Source organism: Mustela nigripes, chromosome 3, assembly GCF_022355385.1.
Source record: "Mustela nigripes isolate SB6536 chromosome 3, MUSNIG.SB6536, whole genome shotgun sequence".
In the NCBI taxonomy this organism is placed as follows: Eukaryota; Metazoa; Chordata; class Mammalia; order Carnivora; family Mustelidae; genus Mustela; species Mustela nigripes.
Genome location: NC_081559.1, coordinates 15,063,368 through 15,081,230, shown reverse-complemented (window position 1 = coordinate 15,081,230; position 17,863 = coordinate 15,063,368). Strand labels below are relative to the sequence as shown.

General features: G+C 39.6%; 1 protein-coding gene across 2 annotated transcripts in view; it reads right to left on the bottom strand.

The window, feature by feature from the left end:
- Nucleotides 1-9,566: 9,566 nt before the first annotated feature.
- CD28 (CD28 molecule) overlaps nt 9,567-17,863 on the bottom strand; it is a 33,536-nt gene continuing 25,239 nt past the window's right edge. For both annotated transcript variants that reach the window (XM_059393289.1, XM_059393288.1), the window contains exon 4: nt 9,567-14,615. In XM_059393289.1, coding sequence (XP_059249272.1) covers nt 14,487-14,615 — 129 coding nt within the window. In that variant the 3' untranslated portion in view covers nt 9,567-14,486. The remainder of the gene's footprint in view (nt 14,616-17,863) is intronic.

Genomic DNA, 17,863 nt, shown 5'->3' with positions numbered 1-17,863 from the left:
TACTTGTTACATATTATAAAAAGAAATAGATCTAAGTGTGGATGTTTTCTTTTTAAAAGAAACTTAGAGTATTTTTATTTCAGAATAAATTACTCTTCTAAATGAGAAAAAAACTCCATGTGAAAAATACAACAAATGGGCATTGTAATAAAATATAAAGAAATGGATATGAAGAAGATCCACCCATAAATTATCCTGAAACTAATTTCTCTATAGACTCTTTTCTGACCATTTGAGATCAAGGCACAATCTCAACTTAGATGAAGAATTACAATGAATTACAATGATAATTCATCGTAAGTTGTCTTATGCAACACTATAGTCAATAATACATACACAAACTGTGTTTAAAATCTAGATTATAACACTTATGATTTGTGCTGAAATCAAAACAAGAAGAATAAATTTTATGGCATTAGTATGTGATAAATTTAAAAACACTTTGCTAAGGTAGAACAATACAGAAAAGTGCACAAATCATATGTGTACAGCTCAGTGAAGTTTCAGAGCAAATAATAACCAACACCCCCCCCAAAAAAAAACCAGCACCCAGTTTCACCCAGTTTAAGAAACAGAGCATGCTCTGTGTTTTAATCTGACTGCTCATCCAGACATCTCAGCCCATTAACAGAAGACCGAGTCATGTGTGACAAATTCAGTTGTCCTTGACAACTGCTAACTCTTGGTCTTCACACATATTTTTCTATTTTATCATCATGAAGGTATATTTGTCCCAGTAAGGGAATAGAACATATTTATTAACACTTTGTTGTCTTGATTTATGATGTTTAGGTATTTTCTGGGCCCTCCATCCGTTGGTACTTTATCCCGAGCTCCATGAAGATTAGGGCTTGGTCTGCCCATGACTTCTAATATAAAAGGCCCCCTGTTTAAAGACCCCCTTAATGCTCTGCACTCTGCAGGTCCAATAGAGAAACCTTACCTACCCCCATATTTCTCCCCCTACCGCCCAGTTCAGGTTTGTTTTATGCTGTTATTCTATCTCATAAACCATATTCTTTTCTTCGCAGCACCTACCTCAATCTGTAATTATGCATATTTTTGTACGTTTTTGTGTTACTGTCTATCTCCCGCCTCTCTGAAAGATCCATGAAGTAAAGAGACTTGTCTGCTGTCGCCATTTTATACCCAACATGAAGCTCATAGAACATACTCAATAAATATGTGTTGAAGGAATAAATGAGAAAATGAATGAATGGATTGATGTCTGACTCAAAAATCTATCTCCTGGCCCAGGTCTGACTCCTGAGTACCACAGTTCTGTGTCCATCTGCCTGAGAAGGCATCTCTACCTCGATTCCCAGAAACATGTCAAATTCAACATAACCAAAGTGAAATTCATCATCTTCCTTTCCCACTAAAATCTCTGTCTCCTCCTGCAGCCCTTTTTCGGTGTAAGTACCACCTGGTGTAGCACACGTTAGCACCCAAAGAGCACCCTCTCCCTCCCTCTAATATCTTCCTAGTGAGCTTCCATCCTAACCTTTCCAAGTACCTTTCACTAACCCCACCCTCCATCCCACATTCTTGCCCCAATTACTATAGCAGCTACTAGAGCACCCTTCGCATGCTAGCAAAACTCTCTTTCCAAAATGCTAATCTAATTAGGTCCCTCGTATGCTTAAGACTCTTCCAAAAAATTGGGAGGGTGGGAGTTAATGGAAGTGAGCTAATTCTTCATCTTTCCCTGTGGAGAGTCCGTAAGTACTGTGAAGTTTGACAAATCAAGAAATATGAACATAAACATATTTTTTAAGATTTTATTTATTTATTTGACAGAGAGAGATCACAAGTAGGCAGAGAGGCAGACAGAGAGAGAGGGGGAAGCAGACTCCCCGCTGAGCAGAGAACCTGACGCGGGGCTCAATCCCAGGACTCTGAGATCATGCCCTGAGCCAAAAGTAGAAGCTTAACCCACTGAACCACCCAGGCGCCCCAGAACATAAACTTATTTATTATGAAAATAAATAGAAACTGTAAAAACTGAAGACCAGAACTAAGGGAAGGGACAAGGAAGTGGAAGACTTTTAGTTTTCATTTTGTGGCTTTCCATAATGTAAGGTTATTAATTCTAAATTATAATAATTTAAAGTGAAGATATATATTAAAATATATGTAAATGTTTATTTATTTATTTATTTATTTAGCTTTCCAGTGCCCTTGGAATAAACTCTGAATTTCTTGGCAAGAGTTTGTTACAATATGATGTCAGCCCCATGCCCCTCTCAACTCTTACTCTCTCCCACATTTAACCTGCCCTCCAGCTGCTCTGAATTCACATACTGAACTCCTCAAAGGCACTGTGCTTGTGTTTTTGTACAAGTTGGCCTCTCTACCTGAAATATAAATCTCTTTTCTGTGTTCTGGCCAAGTCTCCCTTGTCCTTTAAGATTTGGTTTCGTCATATGCTCCACAAATACTTTCCTGAGTCTCCCCAACTCTTCCCATGGGTTAAATGGTGCTGTACCCTTGAGCTCCAATATCTCCCTAAAACTTATTTATAATATATCAATAAAACATGGGAAATATACTGTATCTCCCATAACCTGGAAGCTTTCTGAAGATGGGGGTTATTTCTAGCTCCCGTGCCAAGTTCAGGGCAGGCACCAAATGAGTGTTTCCTAGATATTGAAAAATAAACAATGAATCAACAGCTTACCTCTTTCCTCACTAAAATGAAGCTGTTACAACCAAAAGGCAAGTTTCCTTAAAGGGTCTTAAATTAAAAGGCAATAGAATAGCTAAAAGAAATGAACAAAAAAATATGAATTGACAGGTCACGAAAAATAAGATATAAATTACTCTTAACCATGTGAAAAGATAATGAATCTGATTCATAAAAAAGGAAATGCAAATTAATTCAGTGATAAGATATCACTTTTGAACTATCAAATTGACAAAGATCAAAAGTGTTGATAACACTGTATTATTGGGAACAAATGGGATGAGAGCCTCTCTCGAACATCAGTAGGACCTCTATGCAAAGCAAATTGACAATAAAAATTAAAAATGTCAACACTCCTCCTCAAAGCATTCCTACTTCACACAAGGTTGAGAAGATGCATATACAATAATATTCATTCCAATCAAGAGCCAGATATGAATTTCCAGTCCACAATCACCTCTCACCTCTGAATTTGAACCCTGTATCATTTAATCAGAGCTTAGTATCTATTATTTATGACCAGTTATTTCCCCAACCAGATCATAAGTTTCTGAGGTCAAGATTATGTGTTAAACCACTCTGTCCTTCTCAGTGTCTATCACTATAATGAACACATGCGTGGTCAGTGTGCATTCTTTTCACAGGACACATGGCTTCCTCTGGGAAATCCCAAAGTCACTCTAGAAGTTCATGTGTCATCCCAAGGAAAATCAGTCTTACCTGAGTAACCACTGCCAGAAGCTAAGAGAAACTGAATCAGTCAGGGTCAAGCCAGGTAAATCTACTTTGATCTTCTGATAAGATTTCATTAAAAGAAAGAGGGACTTTTTCCCTTAATTTTAACCCACTAGCCTAAATTAATTTTAAATTTTAAATATAATTTTTAATTTATATTTTTAATAAAGTATACTTTGATTTTTAAAAATTTAATATGTTTTTAAAATATTTATTGTTTTACACCTACTATGACCTCCCTCTCTTACTGGTCCCTAGAATTTAAGGAGCATTAAGAAATACAGGAATAGAACAAGACCACTCAGCTAGAAGAATCCTGAAAGGCTTTACTGGTGTGTAATGTCTATACTGCAAGGAAGTAAGCCAATGTTCCTGGTCTTCACATATATATTTAATTCAAAAATAACTATGAATTTCCGAGACTCCTTCCAAGAGGAACATCATCAGAACATCTTACTGATCTCTTGTGGGGGTCTTGTATCTTCTGCTATTCTACAATCTATAACACCCCAATGGGTAGTATGTTCGAGGAAGCAAGCGTCCCAAGTTTCACATGTCAGCAGATATGAATACTGTCCTGAGTGTGGTAGTAACATTTAGTTATTCAGAGTTATCAGAGACTAATTATTGAGCAGATCAACAACACAAGATACTATTGAGTCAAGATCTGTGTATCCGCAAATAATATAATCTATGAGTATTTATGAATATCAGTAAGCACGAAGATCGAATTACTAGTTACATGCTTTAAGATTCACAAAATAGAAAATCCAACTCAAATACCTTAAATAACACAGCTACTTATTGTCTCACATGACAAGAAGTTGAAGAAAGAACAGCTTCAGTGTTGGTTCAATCTGCAGCTCAACAATGTCATCAGAACCTGGGCTCCATCCCTCTTCCTGCTCTGTCTACCTCAGCAAGTTCTTCTCAGGCTAACTCCCCTCACAGTCCTAAAATGACTGTTCCAGATGCCGCTTACAGACACAACACTCTGAAGCAGAAAAGAGACTTTTTACTTCCGCAGACATTTTTTTTAAGAGCAAGGGAAAACTTAGAACACACTGCCACAGCTATTGGTCGGAATATTGTCACGTATCCCTGCTTAGGACAGTCACGAATCAGAAGATAGGACCACTTTTCTGGCTTAAACCAATCATTATCCACTTCCTGGAACTCCCCAGAAACACGTGGAGGGGAGATACCTGAACACAATTAAAGTTCTGTTTGTTGCCAAGGAGGGGGAAATGGGCATTGCTTCTGAATGTTTGAACAATGTCTGAAAATGTATATACTAAGAGAATACATTTCATCAATTTAAGAAATGCTGAATCTTCATCAGTAGTCCCCAATCTTCCCAAGTCTTTTCATAGTAGTCAGTTCATCTAACCTGTCAAAGACCAAAACAGCTTGCAGATATTTAATCACATAAAAGATATTCATTCATCCATCATTTATTCATTCAGTTAAGATCACCCAAGCACCTGTCATATTCAAGACAGAGTTCAGCATGGGAGACTAAATAATATAAAGTTTATATCATCAGGTAGTTTATTATTTCAGGGGTGCCTGGTGACTTACTCTGTTAAGCGTCCGACTCTTGATTTTGACCCAGGTCATGGTCTTAGGGTCGTGAGAGTAAGCCCTGCATCCAGGCTTCGTGCTCAGTGGAGCGCAAATCCTTACGATTCTCTCTCTCCCTCCCCCTTGCCCCTCCCCACTGCTCACACTTTCAAAAAAGAAAAAAAAAAGAAGAGAAAGAAAGAAAATTATTATTTGTAGAATGACAAACTCTAAAAATGATGTAATAGTTTCTTATGTCATCATGTGAAGGTGCTTTTTAAACTAAACTCACAAAAAAGCCCACAAGTTCCAAAAATTTTTCATGTGTTCTAGCCTAAACTTATGAATAAAATTCATTATTTTCTTAAAAGAAAGTGATGGAAAACCTTGGTGCTAAATTGTTGAATTTAAGAGTTATAGGAAATTGTAGGTGTATTCAAATAATCCTTACTGACAAATATCAAACATAAAATATTTATATCTATAAAACAGGATGGTGGGCAAAACCCCAAAACAATGGCATTTATTTGGGGCAGAGTTATAATAAAGAATATGAAAACTATTATAAGTATCAGGCTTGAGGTTATTTAGTCTAAACCCCTCACACACTGATAACTATAAAGTAAGAGTAGACTCTGCCATTAACTGAAAAGTTCCAAGGACATCCCCACAACGAATTCCAAACCTAGTGTTCTCCAGGTCACAGATTTTTTTCTTCTGAGATCTGAGCCAGGAAGCTCTTTCTCACATTACTCCTAAAAAACAACCTCCCCCTCAAGCCCATCAAGATGCATTTCAGGAAAAATCAACCAACTGAATTAAACTGCGCAGAAAAGACTCAAGAAGGGACCCAAGAGAGAAATTTTTATTGTATTAAGAATCATTCCACTTTTTTTGGTTGATTTTTAACTCTTGCTCATCCTGGATAATTCCTGTTTCGAGAATGAAGATCTAATTTATTCTATAGAGAGATCAGTAACCAAGGGCAGAGAGCCAAGCATCCTATCAGCACCTCAGCAGCCCATATGTGTGGCCATTAGAGAAAGGTGTTCTCTCCCAGTGGACATAGCTCTTGCAGGTGAGTAGCTTAAGGGGATCCTACTGGTTTTCAGCCCCCTCCAGCCCCTTGGCTTGGGGGCCTTTGTGCGCAGCATACAGCACATAAATGCACACAGTAACCCTGAATGATGGAGAAGAAAAATCTGGGAATTCCTGAGGCTGTTCATGTAGACTCAGAACTTGAATGCCATCAACAAAGTCAGGATAAATTCATTCTGCAAGAATCTTTATTCATTACTGACATCCTAGACTGCTGGTGCAATGATCTTAATCATCTGACCTTTTAGAGTCAATTTCCTGATCTTGGCGGCACAGATCAGGCTAAATGCTCCATTTGGCCCTATTTTTAAATTGCCCAGATGGTGTGAATGGGTGTGTGATTTGGGGTGCCCACGTATGCTGGACTGCTTCCAGGAACTGTTTGTACCTTGGGCGTAACCAGCAGCTGTAGACGGGAGTCAGGAGTAGGGATGAAGGAATGGTAAGGACCGGGTCAGTGACCTCCTTATCTGAGTAAAACCAATTTCACCAGTTACCTGTGAAAGTTTGAATTCCAAGGGGGGGGATCACCCTTGGTCACCCATAAAATGACAGCCAAGTTCAGACTGAAAGCACAGGTGATGGGCAGAAAGTAGGAGGAAAAACCTGCTTCTGACCTTTGCAGCACCCAGCCCATGTTGAATTTGACTGTGCTATGTGTGGAAGAGTTTGCAGGGAAAGTAGTCCTATTAGTTACATAAGACAAGGCCATATTTTTTGCCCTCTGCTTGCTGTGACTCAAAATTTACTTTGTTTCCTTGGAGATGAAGAGGATTTGATGCTTAGAAAAGAGCAGAAAAGGCAAACACGACTTGAGAGAAGAGTAACCACGATTCCCAAGATTTGTAGGCTTTTAGCAATAATGTGCAGGGGACTCCATCATTCTGAAACGGCTTCTCCTCCTCTTTACTTATCATGTTCCCATTCCTTCCACCTAAAATGGCTTTCCCTCTGATGAAGTTTCTTTCTTCTTCTTGAATGATCCATGCCCTTCTTTCAAAACAGATATTTAACATTCACCACTCCCAAGAAGCCTTTAACACATCCAAACTGATTGCTTCCAGCCCTACAAATGCAGATGGTGGCTGGAACTCAAAGATGTGCTTGTAGCTAAAATTGTGGCTTGGGTCTAAGTCAGCAAACTGCAGCCTGCAGGCAAATCCAGCCCACAGGCTGCCTTTGAACAGCCCATGAGCCAAGAATGGATTTTACGTGATAAATGGTTGAAGAAAAAAATCAAAAGAATACTCATATTGGGTGACATATGAAAGTTATATGAAACTCAAATATCAATGTCTACAAATAAAAGTTTATGAGAACACATACTCATCTGTTCACATATTGTCTATGGTGGGTTTTGCACTCCAGGGGCAAAAATTGAGTAGCTGCACAAGACTGTGTGTTTGCCAAGACTAGACTAGTTATTCTCCAGCGCTCTCCGGAAAAAGTTTGCCCATCCCTATCTAAGACATTAAATGTGTTAGCAATGTTAAATAAGAACATCTTAAAGAAATAAATTTCAGGCAAACCAACCAAGCAAAGGCTATCAAAGAGTCACATGAAGGTGTAAGCCCATAATTCAGAGTAAGTGGTTATCCAGAGGAGGAGCAGAGCCCTTCAAGAAGAAGGAGAAGAGAAGGGCTAGACGAAGTCTACATTTTACACTTGGCAAGGGAGGAGAGAATAATGCCCATGTTGCTCACTGCCACGTCCCCAGGACCTAGTCTGCTTCTTGGAGCAGAGCAGGCAGGTGCTCATAAAGGAGTTATTGAGTGAATGAAGAGGAAGGGAGGAAGAAGAAGCATAAAACAAGTGAAACAAGGGTTGGGAGTGGAAAAGTCTCCCCAACAACAAACTCAAGTATGTCTACCCTTGTATAATATGCCATGGGTTCTCAGGAGTTCAGAGCTAACATACCATTTGGAAGCTAACATATCAAATGTTAAGTACACACCCAAGGGACGAAAGATATGACCACACTATGGTTACAGCCATGATGCCCATTTGAGCCCACCTCTCTCCCCCCTCTTCCTCCATCACCAGACACTTACATATTTAGTCCAGAGACTAAATTGAGACTTGGAGATTAACGAGGGGAAGGAAATCGAATATAAAGCTCATGAAATAAACAGCACCACTTGTTGATCTTTGATTAACTGGCTCTTCTTTCCGAAACGGGGCCTCTTTTTCTTTCTCTCTCTCTTTGCTTGCAGGTGACACCCACACATATCCTTCAGTGTTGGCAGAGATGCTCGCTCAGATAACAACTGGAGTTCATGCTGCACATTTTCATCTTCATGTGTCATCATCACCAAGTAAAACCACAACTATAGGAAAACAAAGATGTTTGCTGCTCTCTTGTCTCAACTGACATTTCCAGCCAGCTCTCACAACTTGTTCTCTGGAGCCAGAGGCACGTTTAATCTGTCGTTGAGATAGCACTATCAGATGCAGTGTAAGGAGAATCCAGTCCACCCCTACCTTGAGATAAATTCACCCTTCTGTGACTTTTTGTCCTCTCAAATTCCTGGCATGCCAAAACTTTCACAGTTTCAGTTGGCAAAAAGGATAGGAAACAGGGCTTGGAAAGCATACAGTCTGGTCTTCAGAGTGGCCTCAACAATGGGGTCAGCTTATGAAAGACAAAGTATTCTTGGATCAGCCATATTTCATCCCAAGCTTTTTTAAGTTATGGAACCCAAGTGTCCATACACCCTGAAGAGAACTAAAAGAACTGCCAATAAAGTGTGCTCTGGACAGTGGTCTAGGTTTCTAAGGGCTGAGAACCCATGAATCTTTGAAGGGAAAGCACACACTCCTTTGGGATGGCAAAGCAGAGAAAGTTGCTTTCTCTGCACCCACTCAGATTTGATCCTGAAGAACCAAACTTCTTTTGAGGACCAGGAAAACTGACAAAAAGTCAAGAGTTAGAGGGGTACCTCAGTTTAGGAGACACAGATAAGTTACCAATCAAGGGTCTGGTATGACTCCCCTACCCTCCCTTTTGCTGCTGCTTAGTGTGATGGTTAAACATCCTTTAAGATGGATCCAGAAGTTTCCTTGATTTTTCTCATTCATTAATTATCTTTGTTACAGGTAAGATGAGAGAAGAGAAAGGGGGCTGCTCTAAAAGAAGTCCCTATGTTTTATCAGATTGGAGAAAAAAGTTAATTCGGGGCTGTAAACGATTACACCATTCACATAGTTAGTAGCTAGAACATGGTGGGAGGTCTGTGAGGGGAAATTATGAAGTATGCATTTTATTTCTCTTTGAACTTGGGTTTCAAGGTACTAGAACCTTTTCACAGAACTAGGTTACACTATTTTTATTAGCCCAACAAAGGACTGCTTACTGAGCAGATTCATTTAAGGCTAATTTTGACCAATCTTGTCCCTTTCCAACTGAATTGTTTCGTCCAGTTGAACTCATGAGTGACTAGCTAATTTCAGTCTTTCTTGGAGTAGAATGACACATATAAGCTCATTTTTTTTTTTCAAGTTCACCTTTATTTAACTTAATGAGCTCCATTTCAACAAAGAAGAATCGCTTTGGAGAAGAATTCATGGCACACCTATCTGACTTCAGGCCACTTTGAAAGCACAGTTTGCAATGAAATAAATAGGAGCTTCTATGTAAATTTCAGACCAGCTCTGTGTATCCTGTTCAAGGACGTTCTCCCACCCACAAGCTCTGTGTCTATGCGTCTGTCTGTACATGGTAACTAACATGTTTGATTTGAATTTTCAGCTTACTCCAAGCGCTCCAATTTTGTTCATTGTTGTTCTTTTATTTTTAAATTATTGCAAGCCATTAGAGTGTTCAATTATGAGCATAACAGGTAAAGCAGCTGAAATTGTCTGTCCCCAGCATTCTCATCTTTGAGCTCTTTTTGAATCATAGCCAGGCAAGGGATTTATAGAATTTGTTGGGGGGGAGGGATAAAGAGGGAGAGAAATGAGTAGTAATTCAATAGTAAAATGGGATTTAAACTAGGCAACGTTTTTAGAAGTCTTAGTCTAAAGTAATATTTAAAACATAGTCAAGAGTCCATTAAGAATAGATGTGGAAACTTCAATGGAGAATCAAACTTCTCTTGACTGGGCTTATTTAGCATGACTTTTCAAGATGTTTCTTTCTAACATTATTAGTTTTCCTCACTGCACAAAAATTTATAAAATGTGAATGAACTTCCATCCTTCAGGTTTTCTTTCACCAATTTCAGCAGTAAATATATATATGTATTACCTCCTGTTTCACTGACAAAATGGATTTTGGTCCTTATTAATAGAAAAGTAGAAAACGGAACTGTCTTTCTCCTTCTCTGAATGTGATTGGTACATTTAAACTGACCATTAATCTATAAGGTATATTAAAGTCATTCATTCAATAAATATTTATTTCATTCCAGGTACTATTCTAGGCATTGGGGATATGGCAATCAACAAAGCAGACAAAGTTCCATCTCTCATGGAGGTTACGCTCTAGTTTGGGGAAATAAACAATAAACAAATAAATAAGTAAAAAATCTCGTGTAAGAGAGGGTGAGATGCTATGAAAAAAGGCAAGTCAGGAAAGCATATAGGGTTCGGTGGGGTGGGGTAGGGAGGTTGTTAACTATGGTGGATAGCGACATTTGAGCAAGGGCCTGAAGGAAATGAGGGAGAAAACCAGGTGGATATCTGGAGACAGACATTCCAGATATAGGAAACAGCATGTGCAAAAGTCCTGAGGTGAGAACATGCCTGTGATGTTTGAGGAGGAATATGTCAGAAAGTATGTATATATCTATAACAGAGATTTCCTAAGCCTCAAATTTCAAGAAGTCACTCAGTCCAGGACTTGAGAAAGTCATTGCTATGGTCCTTGACTTGGATTAATAACCAGTCTATGGCAGTGATGACCCTGGTTCTGGGTCCATCACTGCCACCATCTCCAACCTCCAGCATGTACTTGAATTTAACACTGGGATCAGTCCCTGGGTAGGCCGTGGCTCTTATCCAGCAGTGCAAAAAGCTGGAATAAGGGATCTAACATCCACTTAACCATCAACATCCCCATTAAATTTGCCATGAGAACTAGTGGTTCACTTGGTGAATCCAAGGGACCAATGGGGTCAAGTCTGATCTCTCTCACAGAGCATTCACGTCACACAGAATGCACACATCCCAGAGATATAAACCATTGGTTTGATTAGAGATTGTGACTGAAGGCAAGTAAACAAACCAGGAGCGTACCTTGCTTGAAATAGAACTAATATATGGAAGTTTGGTATATTTTTAAAAAGTTGAACTGGAGATTTATTTAAAAAAAAAAAAAGATTTATCCCACACTATTTTTAAGTAGCAAGCTTTCTCCAGATTCATGACCAAAAGTTAAACATACCTGCTCTGAAAGACAGATACTAAAGCTCAAATTAAAAACAGGCACATGGTAGTTCAGTAATTTTACCACTGAATACACAGAATATAATGTACACTTGGTCTCTTTAACTTGGCCTGCTCAGCCCAAAATAAGTGAGCTCACAATCAAAAATTATAGAAATACTAGTAATTATCAGACTCTTACAATAATAGCAGCAAATGACATTGTTTTCTTCATAATTATCATATCGGAAACTGTAAAAGCATTGCTCCAACCACTGTTTTTAAACCATTTCTTGGCTCATACTAATAGTGAAAATGGACTTCCCTATTAACATTTCTACTTTGGTTCTGTTCAGAGTGAGTAAGAGAAAACTAAAGTGTGATTCATCTTTGGTAAACCTATTTTTCCCATCAGAAAATAAAAACCATTTTTTTTAACCAAAGATCAGATCTTTCCATTTTTTAAATTTATTTTTTGCCATTGCTCTTTATAAAATTCTCTAGCTCTATCATTTTTAAATCCAATTCAGTACATTAGATTAAAGAACTCTGTGTGCCAAGAGGCTAGCAATGCAGAACGTGTGCCAGTATAAATTCAAGAGTTCTTTGTCACGCCAGTTCTAGTGAGTTTGACCTTCTCTGGATTAATTATTTTCATGGAATGGATGCCCATTTCAAAGCCAACCAAAGTACAATATTTTCTGCTGTAATCATAGGATTCTCCTTTCCACATCACAAAAAAATTAAAGAAGACCTCTTTTTATACATAAAAATGGGAGACAGAACACTGCATATTTCATTCCAAAACAGGAAAATGGTGGAAATCAAGAGGCTCTCGGATTTTATAGCACCTTATCCCCAGATAGTGGGTTTAAATCTGTTAAAATATTCTCTCCTTTCTTGCAGTGTGGGCCAGGATATCTTTTTTTTTTTTTTTTTTTTTTTTTTAACTTGAAAGAGAGAGAGAAAGAACACAGAGGGAGAACCACACTCCCCATTGAGGAGGGAGCCTGATGCAGGACTCAATTCCAGGACCCTGAGATCATGACCTGAGTTGAAGGCAGATGCTTAACCCACTGAGTCACCCAGGTACCCCCCCCCCAGTTTAATCTTTATACATTATTAATATGACAATAATAATAATAGCTAACATTATTTGTCAGATATGGCACTAGTGCCAGGGACAAGCAGAAAAAAAAAGACTAACTTGGGCCATGCCCTGATGGTGATTATAGTATAGGGACAAACAATTATGATCATTACCTCCATTTTATAGTTGAAGAGTAGAGTCTTAGAAAGTCAGTGACTTGCTTAAGGCCAACTAGAAATGGGACTTGGACCAGATCTATTTTACCTGCTTCCAAAACCTAGACTCCTCTAACAGCTGAGTAAATCAAAGCACAAAACAAATTGTAAAGGCAGCAGTAAAGCTGTTCTTCAAGGTCCCCAGGCATACACCAGTTGACGCCAACCAGAAGCAGAAAAATATCCATTGTCATGACAAGATCAGGTCTTACAGGGTCCAGCTTTGCAGGGTAGCTTGAGAATTTTGATGTTGTCTTAAAAGATACACCCCAAAATAATTTTCCATGTCAGTGGAACTCCAGGGTAAACACACAGCTGAACCCACAGAGTTATGGAGTTCTGAGCCCTAAATCATATAAAGTCACTGTAAAGGAACTCTCGCATTGTCTCCTTCTGTCTTCTGGAAATCTTCCACCAGATATTGGTCACTCCCCTCAGTACATTGGCAAGAGTCACATGATTCCCTTCTATTCTCCTCCTCCAGAAGAAGTTTCTTAGGACTTATCCCCCATCCCCTCATGAATACCAACAGCCCCTTTTCAGAGTACCATCACTGCTCTGGATGTCCTTTCAGTCTCCCACTTCAGACTTCCACACAGATGACAAAAAGACCAACCAGGCAAACCTGAAATATAGGGAACAGAAAAGCCCCCTATATGATTTGACAGGAATGATCTTCTGAAGGAGTAACCCTTCTTCAGAGTATTCAAATGATTTTGACATCAAGTGGCTTCATTTCCTGACACATTCTTCCTCGGTAAGGGGGAAGACTATTTTATGCTTTTCAAATCATATTGTGAATACTACATTGCATTCCCATCACAGGGAGTAAAGGAGAGCAAGACTGTTTGCCTCAAATTGCTTCGAATGAATTCCATTGGCCAAGATGACTAAATATGACCAGAGTTCATCAAAAAAATAACATCTATACAAACCAAAAGAGACTCTTAATGTCACAAAACAAACTGAGGGCTGCTGGAGGGAGGGGTGTAGGGAGAGGGTGGTGGGGTCATGGACATTGGGGAGGGTATGTTCTATGATAAGTGCTGTGAAGTATGTAAACCTGGCGATTCACAGACCTGTACCCCTGGGACTAATAATACATTACATGTTAATAAAAAAAAATTTAAAATTAAAAAAATAATGTCTATATCTTTCTAAACTAAAACAGTATTAATAGGAACTAAGTGGTTCATTTCAGGAATGAGAGAGAGTGTTTTAATGGTTTTTGAAATGTGTAAGTCTCCGTCCCTTCTCCCCCACTCTAAACTATCCCCACTATAAACCCCCATTTAACCAAAAAGAATGTTTTTCTATCCTTTCTTCTCCATCTAAAACGTCCTTCCATATCACATTTCACTTGACCACAATGTTCAGATGAGTGAGAAAGGAGTGAAATGGAAAGCAGATTTCAAGGTTGACAGAATCCATGGATTTGTTTGTTTGTTTTCTACTATAACCTCTTAAATCAATAAATATGTGTTAAGTTGGCATTTGGGTCATGGCACTACAAGATAGAGCCTGCCACAATAATATTCTTTAACTTCATTTCGGAGTCTCAAAATAATATTATTTGGTCTAGTCATTCAAGAAAAATTGGCATCAGTGGCTTAAGAAGAGCCTGTAGAAGGAGCCCGTGGCCGGCTGAAGACGAGGCAGGTTTTTCCTATCCAGAGCAATTGTGTTGAGCGGGTGAAGAGCTGCCAGCCGGCTTGCATCTGGATAGGCGTCCATGTCAGGAACGGTATGCTGCAAAGTCACGCGCTGGTGCATAGGGTTGGTAGTGCCTTCGGGTGGGCCCCGGTCTCCGGGGGGTCATGTTCATGTAGTCACTCTGAAGGATCCTGCTCCTCCTACTCTTCATCTGCAGAAAAGAGAAGTGTCTCTGTGAAGGGGTGCCAGGGAACAGAACGAGATGTAGTGGGAGTAACTCTAAGACTGGGCGGGGGCAGGCAACTACTCAGAATATGGACTGACAAATGAAGCTGAACACACCTGTATTCATTGAGTGCCTTGGACAGGATAGTGCCTCATCAAACTTAACTTCTTTGGACTCTTCTAAATTAACATGCAAAATCTGAATCAAAGAAGGTATTTGGGTTGAATATACCCATGTTACCCTCAATGCAGTTATTTGATCTAAATTCCAAAAGCACATCTAATTAATATATCCACCGTTTATGTGTAAATACTCTTGAAGGCCCTTCCTCCTTTGAAAAGGTTAAGCATCTCCACTGCAATCTTCTTACATCTGTCATTTGCTTAACAAGCTGTTTTTGCATCATTAATCCGAGAGAACCTTCACCCCTCCAGAGTCTGAAATAATCATAAATTCATAGCCCTGGAGTCCAAATTAGTGGAGAGGTATAGTTCAAGACAACAAGTTACATTCCTACTCTCTTGTGTATATGTACATTTCCATAAAAATAATGGTGTCACTTATTAATCTGCTCCTCAGATTCACCTTCTTCTAGATGAATTTCTTTCGGGGTGAGGGAAGTAGGGGCAATACTAAACCCAGAGCAAGAGTTACATGCACTATGAATCTTAGCATAGTTTTTACTGGAGGTTAAGAGCATCTTTTCTGAACCAATGTGATGGCAAATTTTACATGTTTGTTAAAAGACCCATAAAAATTTCTAAAAATAGCTACCTGGGTTTCCAAATTTAGAATTCCCTATTATGAAAAAAAAATTGTCTATTTCTAGGCACCTAGGCCTGATGCATAGATACATGGAACATGAATGACATGAACACTTGAACAAGTAAGTGAGCAAGTGACTTCTGCCCTGGTCTTATTTCCATGCTCCTCCCTGAGGCTTGTCAAATGAGCAGGAGCAAGCTGGAAAACCCCAGCCTTCACATTACTAAATCCAACTAACATGTCTTCATCTTTCTCAGGCCTCATCTTTTGACTTCTTGGTAGCATTCTCTACTAATGATGACTCTTGCCTTTTTGAGATGCTCTTCCACTTTGTCTTCCCTAAGACGGCACCATGATGGTTTTCATCTTACCTATCTGGCTACTCCTTCCATGCCTCTTTTGCAAGCTCATCCTTCTCTAAGTAGCCATTCAGTGTTCAAGCTCCTCACAGACCACCTCCTTTACTTACTCCATCCTCTCTCTCTAGGCAAACTCAACCCCATTTGCAACTTCAATTACCACATACTCACCCAAATTTATATCTCTGGATGGGACCTCAAAGACACTTCAAACAAAACATGTCCAAAAGGAAACTGAGATCCTCCCCTAAAGTCTGGTCTTCTCCCAGTGTTTCTATCTCAGTGAGTGACACTTCTACATATACAATTGCCCAACACTTCCTAAGCCTCATCCTTGACAGTTCCAGTCCCCTATCCCTTGTCCCAGGGGACATTTGACAATGTCTGAAGGTATTTGGGGTTGTCACCACTGGGAAGAATTCTATGGCATCTAGTGGGTAGAGGCCAGAAATGCAACTAAACACACTATGTTGCACAGGGAAGCCCCTGACACCAAAGCATTACCCAGCCCAAAATGTCAATAGCACCAAGACTGAGAAATCCCAATCTAAGGAATCTGATCATGAAAAGGAATGGGATGAAAAGGAAGCAAGTGATACAAAACATGGGACCAAATTTAGAATGAATACTGTCGGCTTGCTTGACCTTTCCTTTTTGCTCATCCTCAAAAATGACCAGTGATTTGAGCCTGGTAGCCTGGAAGGAGGCTGTTCCATCCATGGATATAAGGCAGGACAAAAGGAGAAGTATGTATGTAAGAGAAGGTTACAAATTCAGCTTTGATCATTTAGGATATAAATGATGGATGGGTTATCCAGTTGAAATGAAGAAGAGGATAGTGTTCAACAGACATAATTGGGAGATTCATTCAAGAGAGGTAGCCATGGAAACAAAGTGGGTGAGGGAAGTTGCTCTTCAAACATCGTGGCTTTACATCCTTGCCATAAATAAGAACCAGCGTTCTCTCGAGCACAGGGTTATGGCAGAGCAGGATAAGGGCAAGGAAACCTCTGCCTCTGAATACATGTGGAAGGCCGCTGCCGATACCCTGGAAAGCACTTTAGTACTTACTCCTGCTCTGACTTCCCTTGCCAGAACACCAAATAGCAGTCTTTGCCTCCAAACACTCAAATACAACTATAGCTGGTAGAGAAGACCTCATAAGGTCTTCACCATGCTATTAAGTCCACTAAAGATGTGTGATCTCAGGACCATTCCTCCCTTGCCCTCACACCACCCCCACCCTTACCCACCTGTTTCCTGGAAGCAACAGCAAGACACAATTCACTTAAAGACACAGTCTTCAAGGGCACGCTTGGTTTAAAGGAAGATACCACCTATCCACACACTGTCCACATTTTCTACATTGTGACTGATCATGGAGAAGACCGTGTTTTCAAAAAGGTTCCTTTAGACTAAGAAAGAGAATAGGTTTTCCAGCTCAGCTGGGTGAGTGGAGGAATGAGTGACAGTCGCAGGTGCTGTTCCGCAGCAGGCTGGTAGAGGGGAGCACTTTATTTATTCAAATGTAAGCAACAAGTCAAGAGCTGGGATAGAATGTGCAGCTGCTCCCAGAAACCCGCTAAGCCTACAACTGCCTACGGTAGCACATCACAAGCCCTCAGGAAGTTCCGGAGAACAGCACCTCGCACCAAGGCATAGAGCAGATCAGTCAAAAATAGGCTCCCAGAATAGGACCCAGGAAATGGCTAATCTCTTGGGATCAACAAGGTGCTGATTGCTTAAACAGTAACAGCAGCAAGAAAAGATGAGCTTGGGGTGGGGGGGGGGGATGTGATGTTATCTTATAAAATAAAGATATATATTTATTTCACATTCTTTTGGTCAGATAGTACAAAGACCTAGGCAAATAAAGGGTTCTTATTGGACAACCTAATCGACTATAAGAGGCTGCAGAAGATAAGATCATGCCAAGCACTGGCTCTTCCTAATTCACAGGGAATTTACGAAACAGAGTAAGACCAAAGTTAAATTTTATCAAGACAAAGCAAGTAGTGCTACCAAAGAAAAACCTGTAGCATCTATGATGTTTCCAAGTTGAAAGTGAACTATTTAAATTGACTGAAAATGACAAGACTTTTGTTCCTC